Raw genomic sequence first — 15265 nt, forward strand, 5'->3', positions numbered from 1 at the left:
CATTGGCATAAACAATTGGAACTAAATCAATACCAGCTTAGTTATAGCAATGGCTTCGATTACAAATAAAAATATGAGCGATAATCCACGACATGCCACTTCACCCACACAAAAAAAGGCATGCAATAAACAAAAAAAAAAGTTTTTTAACCATAAAAAAAAAGGCACACTGTTACTCAAACTAGTTCATTTTAGAAATATTTTCACATGAATTTCACTCGGAGCTGGAACAGCAGAACAGAAAATGCGACTACAGTCAGTAGATATCGTCTACCATAATTTTGTGGCTACAAGTGCAAGTGGGCTCCTAGTAAATAATTTAGTAAGAAGTTAGTAAATTGTACAGTTTGGTTACAAGATGACCAACCCTGATTCGAAAGAAAAAGGTTCTCAAAGATGAGTTAACACTGTTTGCTCTTCACTTCGAAAGAATACGTGAGTGAGCGAGATCACATCTGCAGCTACCTTCGTCCATGGGATCGGTGAGGTGATCTCCGAGGTGACTTCTTTGAATGCTCAGCAGATGATAATTTGTTCTTGCCATCTTTATCTAACTTCTCCTTTGGAGCTGATGATGATTTCTGTTTTCGTAACAAATCCTCCACATGTCGATGCCAAAGAGACTCGCGATCTTTGCTCGGCAGCTTGGCATACCTAGCATCAGCCTTGAGAAGGCGTTTTGCTTCAGACCAAGAAGTCAGAATAGTCTTTCCATCATCTTTTGTCGCATCAGCAGCTTCCGCAGTAATAACTTCAGTGAGCAGTGAGCGGAAGTCATTCACACAACGCTGAACCAGAAACACGATACTTAGTGCAAGGATGAATCGGCAGCTTGTAAAACAAGTCCTATTTATTCTGAGATTTCTAAAAGTTCCAAATAAATATTTACATAAAACAAAGTCCTAATATGCACACATATACATACATATGCATATGCTTCCTTTCAAAATTATTCACGAGGATATTTTAGGTCCAAAGCATGAATGACATTTATCATTTGTTCAATAAGGAAACTATAACTTATTCTAAGGTTCAAGATCCACAAGTGAGATAGAATAGATAATGACCATAAAAGAAAATACAAGAAAATGATCAAAACAACTACAAGAACACTATTAACAATCAGAAAAATGAACATGATTAGGCATTCAGCAAATTTTCCAGAAAAACAAAAAGATGCATATATTACAAGTAACCAAGACAACAAGCTATTCAAAGGCAATTTTAGGTATCCAGTAGATACTTAGCCAACAGCCTAGTGCCTAAGCAATATGTGGACAGACATCTAGGTGATCGATGCTAAAATAATATTAAAATAGTAAAGAGAGGCATATTAAATTAACAATGACCGACATTAATATGTATATAGATATAACAACTGTATTTTCAATCAATCAAAACACATTTACAGTCACAAATAAATAACTCATAATTGTTAAACACTAATCACATAATAGTAACCAAACATTTGCCATTTCACATTGCAACAAAAATAATACAATAAAATATTCTAATATGCTAAGATTAAATGATGAAAAAGTTATCAATGAATGAGAAGAGTCAGATAACGAGAAGAGGCAAGAAAAATGGGAAATCACATCTAGGGAAAAAAGATGATAAAATTTCATTACTGGCAACATGTGACCCACATCGGGTGAAAATAGGAGGTAAAAGCTACATGAGAAGGAAGGCTAAAGTTACTTTCTAATATCAAATGATCCAACAACTTATTAAAAAACTTAACTTCTTCCTGACTAGGTAGTCGGTGTGTGTCGTTTTTAAAAAGGTTATCTAACAAGGATTGCTAACCACTAGGTGAAGTGACTCCCTAGTCAAAATCAGCCTTGAAACAGCCTATGCGGCTGCCTAATAGGCCTTTTAGAACTGTAGAATCTGTTAGTGTCTTCAAACTGTAAAATCCATATAGTGTCTTCGTACTCTAGAACCCATAGTGTTTTCAAACTGTAGAAGTGTTTATCAGAAAACAAAGAATGAAAGACTCAAGACATGAACTTGACCTAAGTTATCTCATATGAACCAAATTCATTTATAGAAGTTCATCTCCGTAGCTCAATAAAGTAAACAAGAACCATAGCCTGTTGAGCAATAAAAAGTACTATCAGAATGACATTAGCTTTGTTTAGTTGATTGTAGCTTTACCTTATGGGAAGCATAGTCAACTAAATCATCATGTCACTGATTTTCTAACAAAAATTAACAGGAAAAGAATGTTATTCACCTCATGCAAGTCCTTAACATGCTCGCGGAATAACTTCTCAGCATCTTCTAGGGCCAAATCAGGGTTTGTTAAACGCCCTTGGGGATCCTTCTCAAGTTTTGGCTTTGATTCAGTCCAAGTTGCCTGAGAAACAAAAGGAACTTTTGTTCAGGAAAAGAAGACAGTGGCTATGAGTAGAATCCTCACTGCTATTTATACTTCATGCAAGGACTATTTTATGATGATGTCTACGAAAAAAAACTGGAAAAAGAATTTTGAAAAAAAAACTTTTAATATAGAGGAAACAAATCTGTACATTACATTGAACATAAGCACCATAATAGTGACTGACCAGACAGAAAATGTGGCAAGCAATATGGAAATAAGCAATAAATAACGCTGAAAGAAAATGACTATCTTGACCTTTGGGTCTTTAATCATCTCAACAAGCAAAGCTCGATAGGTGTATTCAACCTCTTTCCTACGAACTTTTATTTTAACCCTCTCCATTTCTTGTTCTTCTCTTTCTTTTCTTTTCCGCAATTCCCTCTCTCTCTCCTTCAATTTCTCCTGTAAAGTAAGTAAAAATTTTAGATGCATAATTGATACACCAGAAGAACATACTAATGCAAATAGCACTGTAATAATACATTATGCTGATTTTTATCTATAAAAGTTTAAAATCTCAAGAAAGCTAATTATGTTTACCTGCTCATCTCTTTTAGCCTTGGCTGATCTTTCTGCCTCCTCTTCGGCAGCTTTCAGTTCAGCTATGTACTCATTGAATAGAAGTTCCCTCTCTTCATGTTTCACAACCTTGTATCTAGGATCCTCCCTGAAACTATCTTTTACCTAAAAAAAGTTATCAGTCAAATTTTGTGCCAAATACATTCCCAAAGACAGCCAAATGCCCTTGCAAGCTAAACATTGAAAGTAAAAAAGATAATGGACTGCCAAGCAGACAAGTTAGAAGGAAGATCCTAACGGAACATGTAGATTTGTTTCCTTAAAATGATTCAGAAGCCACATTTGGTTCAGAAAATTAGACACATGCCGAAACATAAGAATTTATTTTAGATACAAACTAATGTCATTTAGAAGTCAAAGTGGTAAGTTATGGTTCTGCTCCTATGTAGAAAACAAGATCATGGCACCAAGATGAATGCCCAGATGTTAAAGCAAATGTTTGTAATTGATCGGTATTTTGAATTAATAATTGGCAAAGTGAATACTGAATGAGTTTGGGGTAAAATGAGTTTTAGGGTAACTCAGCATGATTTATATTAGAAAGCAAAAGGCATATTGAGAATGTTTCCTAAAGTTAGCGTCAGTTGCCTTGGGAGTGTTTGCAATAAATGGATCAAGAATAACAAACCAACTTCAAGATATATTTTCAGAATTCAAATTCCTACAGGATTGTTGCCTTCACACAGAACAGAATACAACAATTTCTGAAATTTATAAGCCTAAGTATATTTATAACTGCTCAATTCATCTCAAGTAGCAAGGACATGCTAAACCAGCACCAATATAAAGTGAATACAAAACTCAATATCAGTTGAACTGGCTGAAATGAACGAATTGGAATAATCACAAACAATTGTTTGTACTCAAAAGAACAATTATAAAAAAGTCAAAAATATATTTAACAACAAAACATGCTTTTGTTTGTATGTTCTGCATTTCCACATCATTTTGTTCTGAAATTCAACTTGATCTTGAAGTTAGTGTATAGTTTTACAAGGTGATGCCTAAAATAGCTACAAAGTACAATTAACACTTACAAAATATTCCAATCATGATCCTACTGAAATCATTTGCTTGTAGTTAAGTGTTTTGGCTGGGTTACTTGGGCAGAAAGAAAGGTAGGGGCAGGTGAGGGGAAGTAATATCAAAAGGTACATGAATAATTCATGCTCTGTATGCAATTTTTTGCCATTTTCAGTCTCTCCCCCTCCATCTTTCTACCCAAGTAAACCAAGCTTCAGTTGAGTTACAACTGAAGTGGGAAATTTGGCAGGGTATGTTTCCTTTAATCTGCTTGAAATCATTTTCTTTCCTGGTTTGGGGGGGCATTTCCTTTCCTGTTGATAGAGGATTCCCAACTTTATTTCTTAACTCAACTAGAGTATTGGAAACAAGAACTAGCATTGAGATAACTAATATGAAGCAATATTGAAAAAAAAAAAAAAAAAACTTACCCTGGACCATCGACTGTTCAGTGTAATATTTTGATTATCACGAAGCATAGACTTAAAGCTACTGGAAGCAGCCATGCGTAGCACTTTTATCCTCTCCTCTGCAACCTTCACTCTTTAGACAATAAATAAAAGTTAAATGCTTGCAGAATATTTGGTTGAAATTCAAAAACAAAAAAATAACAAAAAAACAAGCACATAAATAGAATTGATTCAAATATTCACGTAGCAGAAATATACTTCTCATTCAGCAGAAGTTCTCGTTCCTTGCGATCTATGACCTCAAATCGAGGATCACCGCCCCATCTTTTTCTAAATGAATGATAATCAGTTTTGTGATCGATGTCCTGTTCATCATAGCTTGTCAATCGTTTTAAATTTTAAAAGCATTCAAAGAAAAACTGCCAAATGATCCAATATATTTTTTTTATTTGGGGGGAGGAGGGAGGGGGGGGGAGGAGGGGATAGGGGGAAACCTCTGTAGCTTCTTCCAATAATTGTTTAAAAGCATCAAGTGCAGCCTTCTGTGCTGCTCTTTTCTCCTTGCGCTCTTCTTCAGCACGTGTCCTAACGTAATGTTCAAACAGTGCCCTTCGAGTAGAATGACTTGGAACCCCCTGCAGTACCACTTGGTCAAAATGGGCAAACAAGAACACTAGAAAATGTAACATAATTTGTATAGCAGCCAAATCCAAAAGTCCCTGACCTTGTCAAATGTGACCATTATTATCTAATTCTCAAATTGAACTCGTCTTACAAAAAAGAATATACTTATAGAAAAATTATTTTTGGACAAAAAAGGGTACAGCCCACTAATTATCTAAAGATGCCTAAACAGAAGGTGTACTAGTTGTAATGTACATGTGGAACAAGAGTGTTATATCTTTTTTATGGCAACTAATCATTAACTGCATTGAAGCAACAAAAGAGGAGCTTACAAACTGCTTATAAAAGTATCTTCTTCCCTAATACCCGAAGATTACCCCTTGGTTTACCATTTTTCAAAAACTGTGAAAAATAATACTGCTACCCTACCATATTGTGTGATCAATTAGCTTTTACCCCCATTGCAAAACCAACAACCATTACTGCACATTTCAAAGCAAGATCTTGTTGGTGCAATCAAGTCATACTAAGGTTTGTGTTTTGATGTTTGAGTAAGATGTTTGTTATTTGGGCATGTCAGTAGGGTCAAGGTTGACCAACATTGGACAAAGTTCAAATAAGTCAAGGACACTTGGAAAAAGTGGGATGTCCAAATGAGCCTAAGCAAATGAGAAATCCACCAAGGAGTTAGGAGATGGGAAGTCCAACATGATGTTTGCAAGTGAACAAGAACAATAAGGAGTTGTCAAGTGAAGAAAGTCCAAAGAGTTAGAGGTCGACTAGGTGTTTGGTAAGTGATGAAGTCTCAATAAATGTTAGGCAATGGAGGAACTCTTAGAGAAGTGAATTCTAACAAAGTAAAAGTCCTAGTGAGTTAAGATTGAAATGAAGAGGGATAAGTGGAAGTCAGTAAGTCAAAGTTGGTTGACACCAAAGTTTAAAATATCAAACTGTGTCGAGGTTTCGATCACGAACCGAAACGATACAATTTCGATACCGTATCATATCGTGCTAGTATAGTTTTGAAAATTTTAAAATATAAAATATATTAACTAAATATAAAAAATTTAATCTAAATATTTAAAAATAAAAAATAAAATATTTTTTTAAAAATAATAGGATAATTTCATAAGACTTTAATTAAGTCTATTTAAATTATCCCAACTATAGTTAGGAATTGATTAAAATTATTAACTTAAGTTATTAATAAAACTTAAGTTTAAAATAAAACCTGATCACTGTTTCCACGTTTCCGCGCGACCAGGGCATACATGGCCCAGCAAACCGAGGCTCGCACAGCCAGCGCAATGCCTTTGATGGTGTCGTCAGACCCGAGCGACGCCTCCGAACAGAGTCCCTGCTGGAACCGCTGGTGTCGATCTGCTAACAGAACGAGAAATTTCACCAGTATCAAACGAAACAGCTCGAAATTTCAATCCTTAACTGACACTAGACAACGGACGAAGTCTGGGAGAAATAGACTTAAAGCATTAGAAGTCATGGTAAGTCAAGATTAATTTATATTAGGGAATAGAGAAAATCTCTGAATTTATATTAGGGAATAGAGGAAATCCCGGAGAATGCTCTCTAGGCATTGAAAGCCCTTGTATTAGGCAAATGAGGAAGTCCCAAATACATAGGGTCTCTTGGCGACTAGGCAATCAACTGGAGCATGATCAGTCATTGGTAATGGTGATCAATCATTGATGCATATAGCATAGGAATCTAAGGAGGCGTTGATTTGAAAAAGTTACATAGCAACGATTGGCTAGTTAACTGATAAAGTCAACTGATGAGTGCAACCCAATCAATCGACTAATTAATAAATTTAAGAAACAGCAAGCAGCCTATAAAAGGAGGAAAGCTTAAGAGTTTTTGATAGTGGTTCTTTGGTCAATGCAGCAGCATTCATGAACCATCTTGAGCAACCAAAAGCAAAAGAAAGCTAGCAACAATAAGAGAAAGAAACACTTCAATTGTGTAAGTGTTCTTGTATTATTTTTGTTATTTGTTTAACAAATTGTACTCTCTTGTTGTCACTGTGTAAGCACATATTTGTAAGAGGTTTACATCTGAGAAGTATCCAAGAAAAAGAAAATATAGTAGGAATATAGAAGTCATCCACATAAAGAAACTTAGATCATGGAATAGGAGTCCAGGGAACTCTTGCACCATGTAAATTGGTTTGAATTATTATGTGTTTGTTCATATTTTCTATTGTGTACTAACTTATTTATAGACACAAATGTGAAAAGAAGTGTGTGTCTACTCACCTCTCAACCGCTTCTAATTATCCAACAAATTTTTGCCTGACATATAACAAAGTCAACCAAAAACTCAATGCACCTTTAGACAAATGCACTCAAGCAAAAGAGGAAGAAAAACAACATCAAATCAAGATTAACAAGCTCCCAGTAATTAAATGCATTATTTATTAGCTGTGCCACGTAAATTCATATTCATTCTTAACTACAAATATTTGATTTAGAGATTGAGAAATGCTTAGTTGTAGTTGATGGTACCTTCAAGAAATACTAGGAGCATCCCTTAACCACAAATTCAACTACTTCAGTCATAATTTCATCATAAATGATAACAATTCAACATATTTGGCAATTTTAGGTAAATAGGGTCGCCTAAGAAGTTAAGTGAAATTTCATTAAAGACATAATACTTAGAAAAATATCAAATTTGTTCAATATATTAAAATCATATTTATTATTATCTCTTGAAGCTTAATATTATACTTGTGTAAAGGACTTCTTCTGAGACAATGATTCAACTAGGGATACTTAAATAAATACAACAACAATCAAGCTTTATCCCATTAGGTGGGATTGGTTATATAGATCCTTGTACGCTATTGAACTCTATTTCCTACTATATCATCATCTATATTTAAATAAATTTTATCTTGTTTTATCGTAACTGACCAAGTCTTCTTGATCTTCCTCTTCCTCATTTAATGTGCATATTTATCATAGTTTCACATCGCCTAACTGGAATATTTATAGTCGTCTAAGTACATATTCGTACCATTTTAAACAAATCTCCCAAAGCTTTCTCTAAATAAATGCAACACTAACTTTCTCTCTAATGTTCTCATTTCTTATCTGTCCATCATCGTATGATCACACATTCACTTTAACATCCTTATCTCTGCAACTCTCATTTTCTGCTCATCGAGCCATAGCACAACATTCAACTCCATACAACATAACAAGCCTGATCACTGTTTTGTAAAACTTTCCTTTAAGTTTTAGAGAAATTTTATGATCACAAAAAACACTAAAGGTTCTCTTCCATTTCAATCATTCTTCTTGTATTCTATATAAGACATCTTTCAATTCATGATAAGCCAACTGTATTTAGAAAAGTTTTTCACTCTTTCAATAAAATCATGTCTTTCTCTTCCATTTTACTTCAATTTTTGCTACACACGTCAAAGTTGTTCAAAAGCTACATCAGGAAAATAATTAACTACTACAATAGGACAATGGGCTAGGTGGAGTGTGCAATAACAAAAGAAAGATCGTCAAAATTCAAAAAGAGAGATTGAAGAGATTTAAAAAAATGACACATCTATTCACTCTATCAATAACCGAGCCAGATCTAGTGTATCATAATAGATTTGCCTTGTCTATTGATTCCTATGGGTTGGATAAAAAAACATTCTTAAATCAAGTATTCAATTCTAGAGATAATCGAAAAAGAAATCTTTATTGGTTCTACCTCCTCTTTTTATGAAGAGAATGAATCTTTTTATCAAAGGATCTTTACAAAATCGGCACGGATCTGCATTTGAGCCTTCACATTTGGCTTCCAAAATTGTACAAAAATTAGAAATTTAATAAAAGTGTTTCAAATATTACATATGTAATTAAACTTGAACTACAATGTATCTACAACTTGTTACTTGTCCTTTCATATTTTGGGGTTGAAACTTTGCGTCCACTAACAAGAAAAGTCAAAATGTAAAATAGTAAAAGATATTCATGGCATTTCCATGAAAAACTAAACCAGCTTTACCCATCAACTTTACCAAAATTAACAGAAATAACATTTATGAAAACTAAAACGATGTTGAACAAATTCAATAAGTGACAAATAATTATAGCACATCAACATAGAGGCAAAATATCTGGCACAAACAAGGACATAAAGAAATAAAGTCATCCCTTATAAGCAAGCACAATAAACAAGTCTAACAAACCTGAGACATGGAGTTCCAGTTGTAGGAAAGGCCCAAAATTCATAATCTTTAGACTCAACAAACCTTAAAGCGTGGATCAAACACTATCTTTGGCAGTTCTTTCTCCCATTTTGAAAAAGGTACGACTCCTCGTTCTTTAAGCATTTCCTGTGTATTGAAATACAAAGTGATCAAATGTATTGGAAAGCAACACTTACCATAAATAGAGTAGCATGGATGTACTCAACAATAAAATGGTTAAAAAGACATTTAACACACCCAATTACTAAGATACCAATCAGTGCAATTCCATGTGCATCTCAAACTTTGAAGTCCAAAAATGATTAATTCCAACAAACTGCACTACAACAAAATCATGAATCATCAACAACAAAATTACCTTGAATTTAATAATGCATTCTTCTTTGCTAGGTCCGCTTTCCTCGTCTTCTGATTCAGACGAGGAATCTGACATATTACCATCACCTGCAGCATCTTTTGCTTTTTCTTTACTAATAACAGGCTTTTGTCCCTTGACAACTGACTCAACAGCTTTCAATCCATTTGTATCTGATGCAGTAGGGCCAGAAGTTGAATGAGGTGATGTTATCGGAGAACCTGTTTCAGGGAGCAACTTCTTCTTGATCAAATCCAATGCAGATGATGGAACAGGTTGTCCAGAACGCAGGGCCACAGATTCACGACCACCAGTCTGTGCAGCTGGAGTATCAACGCTAACAGAAGCAAAAACTTTATCTCCTTGCACGCCAGCCTCTAGTGGAGCTTCATTTCCTTCTGTTGAATTTATTTCTTGACTTTTCCTGAGTTCTGCCACCACTGCTGGGACATGCCAACTACTAACCTGAGGTTTACAAAAAGATTATTAGTGAAAGGAAAAGAGAAATAGCAGCAGCTGATGAGTAAATGTTATCCAGGTACATGCTGTCCTGGCATCCTGTGATTAAAAAAAGTTACATAAACTCATGGCCTAGGGTTGTCAAATCCACAACCTATGAAGATTAATTTCTAAACTGGTCCATTATTTATTAGTTTCAGCATTTGCTAAAACTAAAAGTTTAAAGACCACAATACATGTGTAGCTTAGTCCATCAAGTTGTGTTTGTCCCAACTATTTAAGGTTAGCTACAAGAATCTGATCCATGCATTAAGCTCTATGCAGGGTCATAATTGAAATTATTAATTTAGTGTTTCATATGGAAGGCGATCACATGTATATTATAATAATAAAATATAATTTCGATTTATTTAAAAAATAAAATAAAATGCTACCAACGTCCACCTTTTTAAGATTCTTGCTATTCTGGAAAGCGTCATGCAAAATTTCCTAGAAAACTATACTGTTGCAAAAGATCTCTAAATTATGCAGATAAAATGAAATAGTAGATAAATTATAGGAAGCATAATATCTCTACAGAAAAATATGTTACCACACATATAATCAATAAGCCATATTACAATTATAAATCTAAAACAATTATTCTTTAAGTGTAGTGGACTAGAGATACCACTTTGAAAATTTATATAGGGATTGAGAGCTTAGGTCAACACCTAATTTGTTAGGGGACAACCAAAAATTCAAAGAGAACTAAAACTATGCTCACTTCAATAGAGGAGTTCATAATAGAACCCAGAAAACAGAGACTACCTCAAGCGCAAGGAAGTCCATCATGATTCATAAAGCTATAGAGAGTAAACATTGCACCAAGCATAAAATTCCACGAAACAATAACACACACTCAAGTTGAAAAGAAGATAAAAAACTGACACTTGAAAAGATGAAACCCAAAGCCTCTACTTCATTTAGTGACCCTTCTCTTAAATCAAAAAACCTCTAAGCAAATCATATAACTTGGTCTCTTTAAAAAGGCCCTCCATTAATAATAAGACAAATGATACTACTGCCTCTACTAGTGATCCTTCAACTGAGAATAAAGTGTATTTAATTGAACACCAAGATTTTACTATAAAGAATAAGTCTATCATGATTCATAAAGCTATACAGAGTAACAGCTGCTCAGAGCACAAATCCAATAGAACAATAACACACAAACCCAAGTTGAATAAGAAATAAAAAATAAAAAATAGTACCTCAAAAGATGACACTTAAAGCACATGTCTCATACATTGGCCCTTCTCTTAAATCAAAAGAACATCTACACAGGTAATATAGCTTGGTTCTTTAAAAAGTATCTCCAATAATTATATGATAAGCAACAATACTATCTCTACTACTGACACTTCCACTAAGAATAAAGTATATTTAATTGAACAACAGGACTTGACTATAGAAAAGAGCCCCTAAATATTTAGAGAATGTTTGACATGCTACAAACTACAAGGATAACTCGTTTATGCTCCCTAAGAAACCATTAGAGAAAACTAAACAAGACAAATACAAAAAGATTAGGAAGAATGCATACCAAGCCTTCATGGATCCTAGAAGAGCTTCCACAAGTGGATCATGAGATAAGCGACATTGGAGAAACTCTAGCTCGGGGAAGACCTAAGAAAGACCTAGCTAGCAAATTCCAACTCATAGAAGTCTCTAGTAGAACTTTTGCTCGTGTAAGCCTCAAGGAAGAAAGCATGCTTGTAGCAGTTTCACAAGCTGACAATCTTCAGTATTAGGTGTATCAAGGGCTTCATATGTAGGTCGGTGAGTAGAATGGTAAGTTTCAGCCATGTCAATCAGTACGGTTGTAAATTTAGACAATTTAAAAGATTATCCTCTGTATTTATAAACTCACAAATAGTCCTATAAAACTCCTATAAAAACTACTCTAAGAGCCTTCATGTCCACATTATTAAATCATAACGCATATTTGTTAAGCATGTAAACTCATATTTGAGTAATTTCAGCATAAAAGATTTGTTGTCTAAACAAGTCCATACCCTTTCAATTTTGGTGCCAATGCTCTCATCCACAACATCATTATTTGCAGAGACTATAGTGAAGTGACAAGAGAATCCTTGCCTCTTGATTAGTCAGTGTTTCTTAATACATTGAATAGAGCAACACAAAAAACTGGCAATTATATCAATGCTCAATTAGTCAAAGATAAGGTATTATTTATTCCTTAATGCAGGGGAGACCAAAAACAAGAGGATAAATGAATTATATACCTTGAAAGACGAAGTGAAGATGTAGAATCAACAATTCCTTATACATTGGAAGAGATGACCAAAGGGAAGATGACTACAACTCAACATAATTCAAGTTTTCTTTTAATAATGCAAAAAAATAATAGGCCATCAATATAGTAAATTGAATCATGATCAAGCTTTTAATTCTACTTAAGAATTTTAGTAATTATATTTTATTATTTCTAGATAACTTAGTTTATGTTACAGTCTTAAAAGACGGACCACTAGAGAGTTCATATAAAAACACTTCTTTGTTTATGATCAACAAAATTCGTTTCTTACAGTTGCTCATGCTTCCTTGCAATTAGACGATTGAGAGACCACTCCATCAGATTTGCCAGCTAAGGCACACAGGTTTGTCCAATCCAGCTTGTGTTGCATTATGGAATTTGTAGCTTGTATTATGCCCTTCTATTGCATACAAACATAATGGAAGCTTTTGATTTTAAGATGGAGTATGTGTACTGTATTATGCCTTTTGGAAGGTTTAGCATCAGTACTTTTGAGGGATCAATGCAAAAATACACTTTATAACCAGAATAATTAACTTTCTAGTATATAAGTAGAAATTTCATTGAATTGTCTTCTGTCCACACAAATAACAAGTACTGACCATCAACTAAAATATTGCAACTATGAGACAGCACGTGAGTAACAAACATAAAACCAGGTCATGGTCTTTTGATTGATATGCCCTCTAACAACTGCGACAATTCAAATACTACAAAACAAGTGTCCAACATTGGAAATAAAAAACAAACTGTTCAGGATTAAAAAGAATATATACCTTGTTCTTGGTATCATAATAGTACTTCCTCCCATCATTTGTTGTTACAAGTGTCCAATCAGTACCAGGTAACTTTTCCCTGTGCAAATCATGAAGGCAACAGAATCAATGGCAACTAATAATTAACTTGGGTCGTAAAAGTTGTAACATCCAAAGGGACACACTAAAGCAATTAAGTCATATTGGAGAAAAAGTTGTGCATTTTCTGTGAAAGATCTACACCCTTGTAGTTGCTCCAAGAGAAAAAGGAATTTACACAAAAGGAAAAGGTTAAGAAAACAACTATTCATGGTTCAAAATTTCAAGCAATATCAGAGTTTTGGTCTATGACCGGAACGATACGGTTTCGGTACTGTATAGTGTTGTGCCGATATGATTTCGATATTTTTTAAATATAAAAATATATTAATAAAAATAAAATTTTAACTTAAATGTTTAAAAAAACATAAAAATTAAAAAATTATGTATGATTAATAAATAAATTTTATTATATATTTTAGAATTAAAATAAATAATATATATATATATATATTATATTAATGTGATAGTTCTATTAGGGTTTAATAAAACTTATTTAGATTATCCCTACTATAGCTGGGAGTTAATTGAAATTATTAAACTAAGTTTTAATTAAAAATTAACCTACACCAACGTGCAACCCAACCAGCTCGTGACCTCTCCGACGTGACCACAAAGGTCGCATAACCCCTTCGGCGTGGCCATGAGGGTTGCGAGGGGGCGCGTGACCCTTCGCAAGGTGGTCGCGGAGGTTCCACAATGCCTCCATGGGGTGTACCGATCTCTACAACGTACCAATCGCTGGTGGAACGGTTGTCCAGTACAACACGATATTTTAAACCATGCAACTATTATAGTAAAACTTAGTAAAAAAATGTTTATTCCCAGATTAACAAGGACTATTGCTCTCTTTTTGATCACTCACTCTTTAAGTAAAACATTAAGTAAAAAAGAAGTATAACTAATATTTTTCATCCTTTTCATAAAACAAGTATTCGCAATAGATATTACATTTTTTTAAAAAAATGAAGGTTGATAAAAATGGATATGGCTATTCCTTGAATTAGAATTGAGAAAGAAAGTCAAAGAATATGAAATAGAAATTCAAAAAAATGGTAACACATAACCCATTTGTTTAATGGAAATGCAAAGTGTCATATTTTGCAAGCACTCACATAACATAGTCAAGGACAAGGTTACTAACCACAACAAAAATAATTAATTTGAATTTGAAAAAAGGAAAAAGAAAGTTACATCCATACGGTCAAGTCCTTAGGTTTCTGAAATAGTGTAATGTAAAAGAAGTGCTTCGAATCATTGCTATTTGACTCGGACCTGTTCTAAAAAAGTTGAGGTATTTCAAGGAAGGAATTTTTAGGATAAATTGTAAATCTTGGTCTCTTGAAGACTCCATACATCTCTCAACCTATTAGTCTTACAGAGTATGCAACACTATCAAACTTGATGTGGAACTAAAATAATTAAAAATTGGACTGTGCATACCATGAGACTGGACCTGACTGGTTCGTGGCTTTCTCTTGCTGCACAACATAAAAGTAGAATATTTTGGTCAAATCATTGAAGACTATATTCTAAATTGAAATACAATGACCTTTCTTGTATGGCTGGCCTTTTGTGTCATTACCTCTCCCTTAAAACTGGAAGGTTTTTCATATGTTGATTTTCCACTAATAGAATTATAGTAGTATACTGCACCGGTCTCTGTCTTGTGGGCTGTCCATGCATTTTCTATTTCATTATTAGTATCTCTTTCAGCCTTGTCAGCACTGATGTATTTTTTACCCTGATCTGAAGATAATAAAATAATAAGTTGGAAAAACATCAATGCAAAGGAACCAAAGGAAAACCATACCAATATCTAATGAAGGTAATTCTCCTATCGAGTTGCTTTCAGGATGGAGAGATCCAGTTGTTGGTTCAACTTGGGATACAACTGGAGAGACACCAGGAGGCTGAACAAACACTGAAGGAACTGTAGGAGGTATTCCCTGCACAGATTGAGGAAAAGGCACAGGAAGATAGCCAGGGTAAGGAGGTGAAAATGGTACATGCTGCATCTG

General features: G+C 34.1%; 1 protein-coding gene across 1 annotated transcript; it reads right to left on the bottom strand.

Moving 5' to 3' along the window:
• Positions 1-172: 172 nt before the first annotated feature.
• LOC141834155 (pre-mRNA-processing protein 40C) lies at positions 173-15262 on the bottom strand (the record flags this gene model as incomplete). Its single annotated transcript, XM_074721608.1, is given in 13 exon segments — positions 173-788; positions 2240-2362; positions 2642-2788; positions 2927-3070; positions 4420-4531; positions 4657-4763; positions 4893-5033; positions 9299-9382; positions 9615-10076; positions 13167-13245; positions 14688-14725; positions 14830-14993; positions 15058-15262. Coding segments are annotated over 13 exon segments (2133 nt in total), but the record flags the coding sequence as incomplete, so codon positions are not given.
• Positions 15263-15265: the final 3 nt, after the last annotated feature.

This window comes from Curcuma longa, chromosome 8 (genome assembly GCF_044706935.1).
Source record: "Curcuma longa cultivar G26 ecotype Majalengka, Jawa Barat chromosome 8, ITB_CL_G26_1.1, whole genome shotgun sequence".
Lineage (NCBI taxonomy): Eukaryota > Viridiplantae > Streptophyta > Magnoliopsida > Zingiberales > Zingiberaceae > Curcuma > Curcuma longa.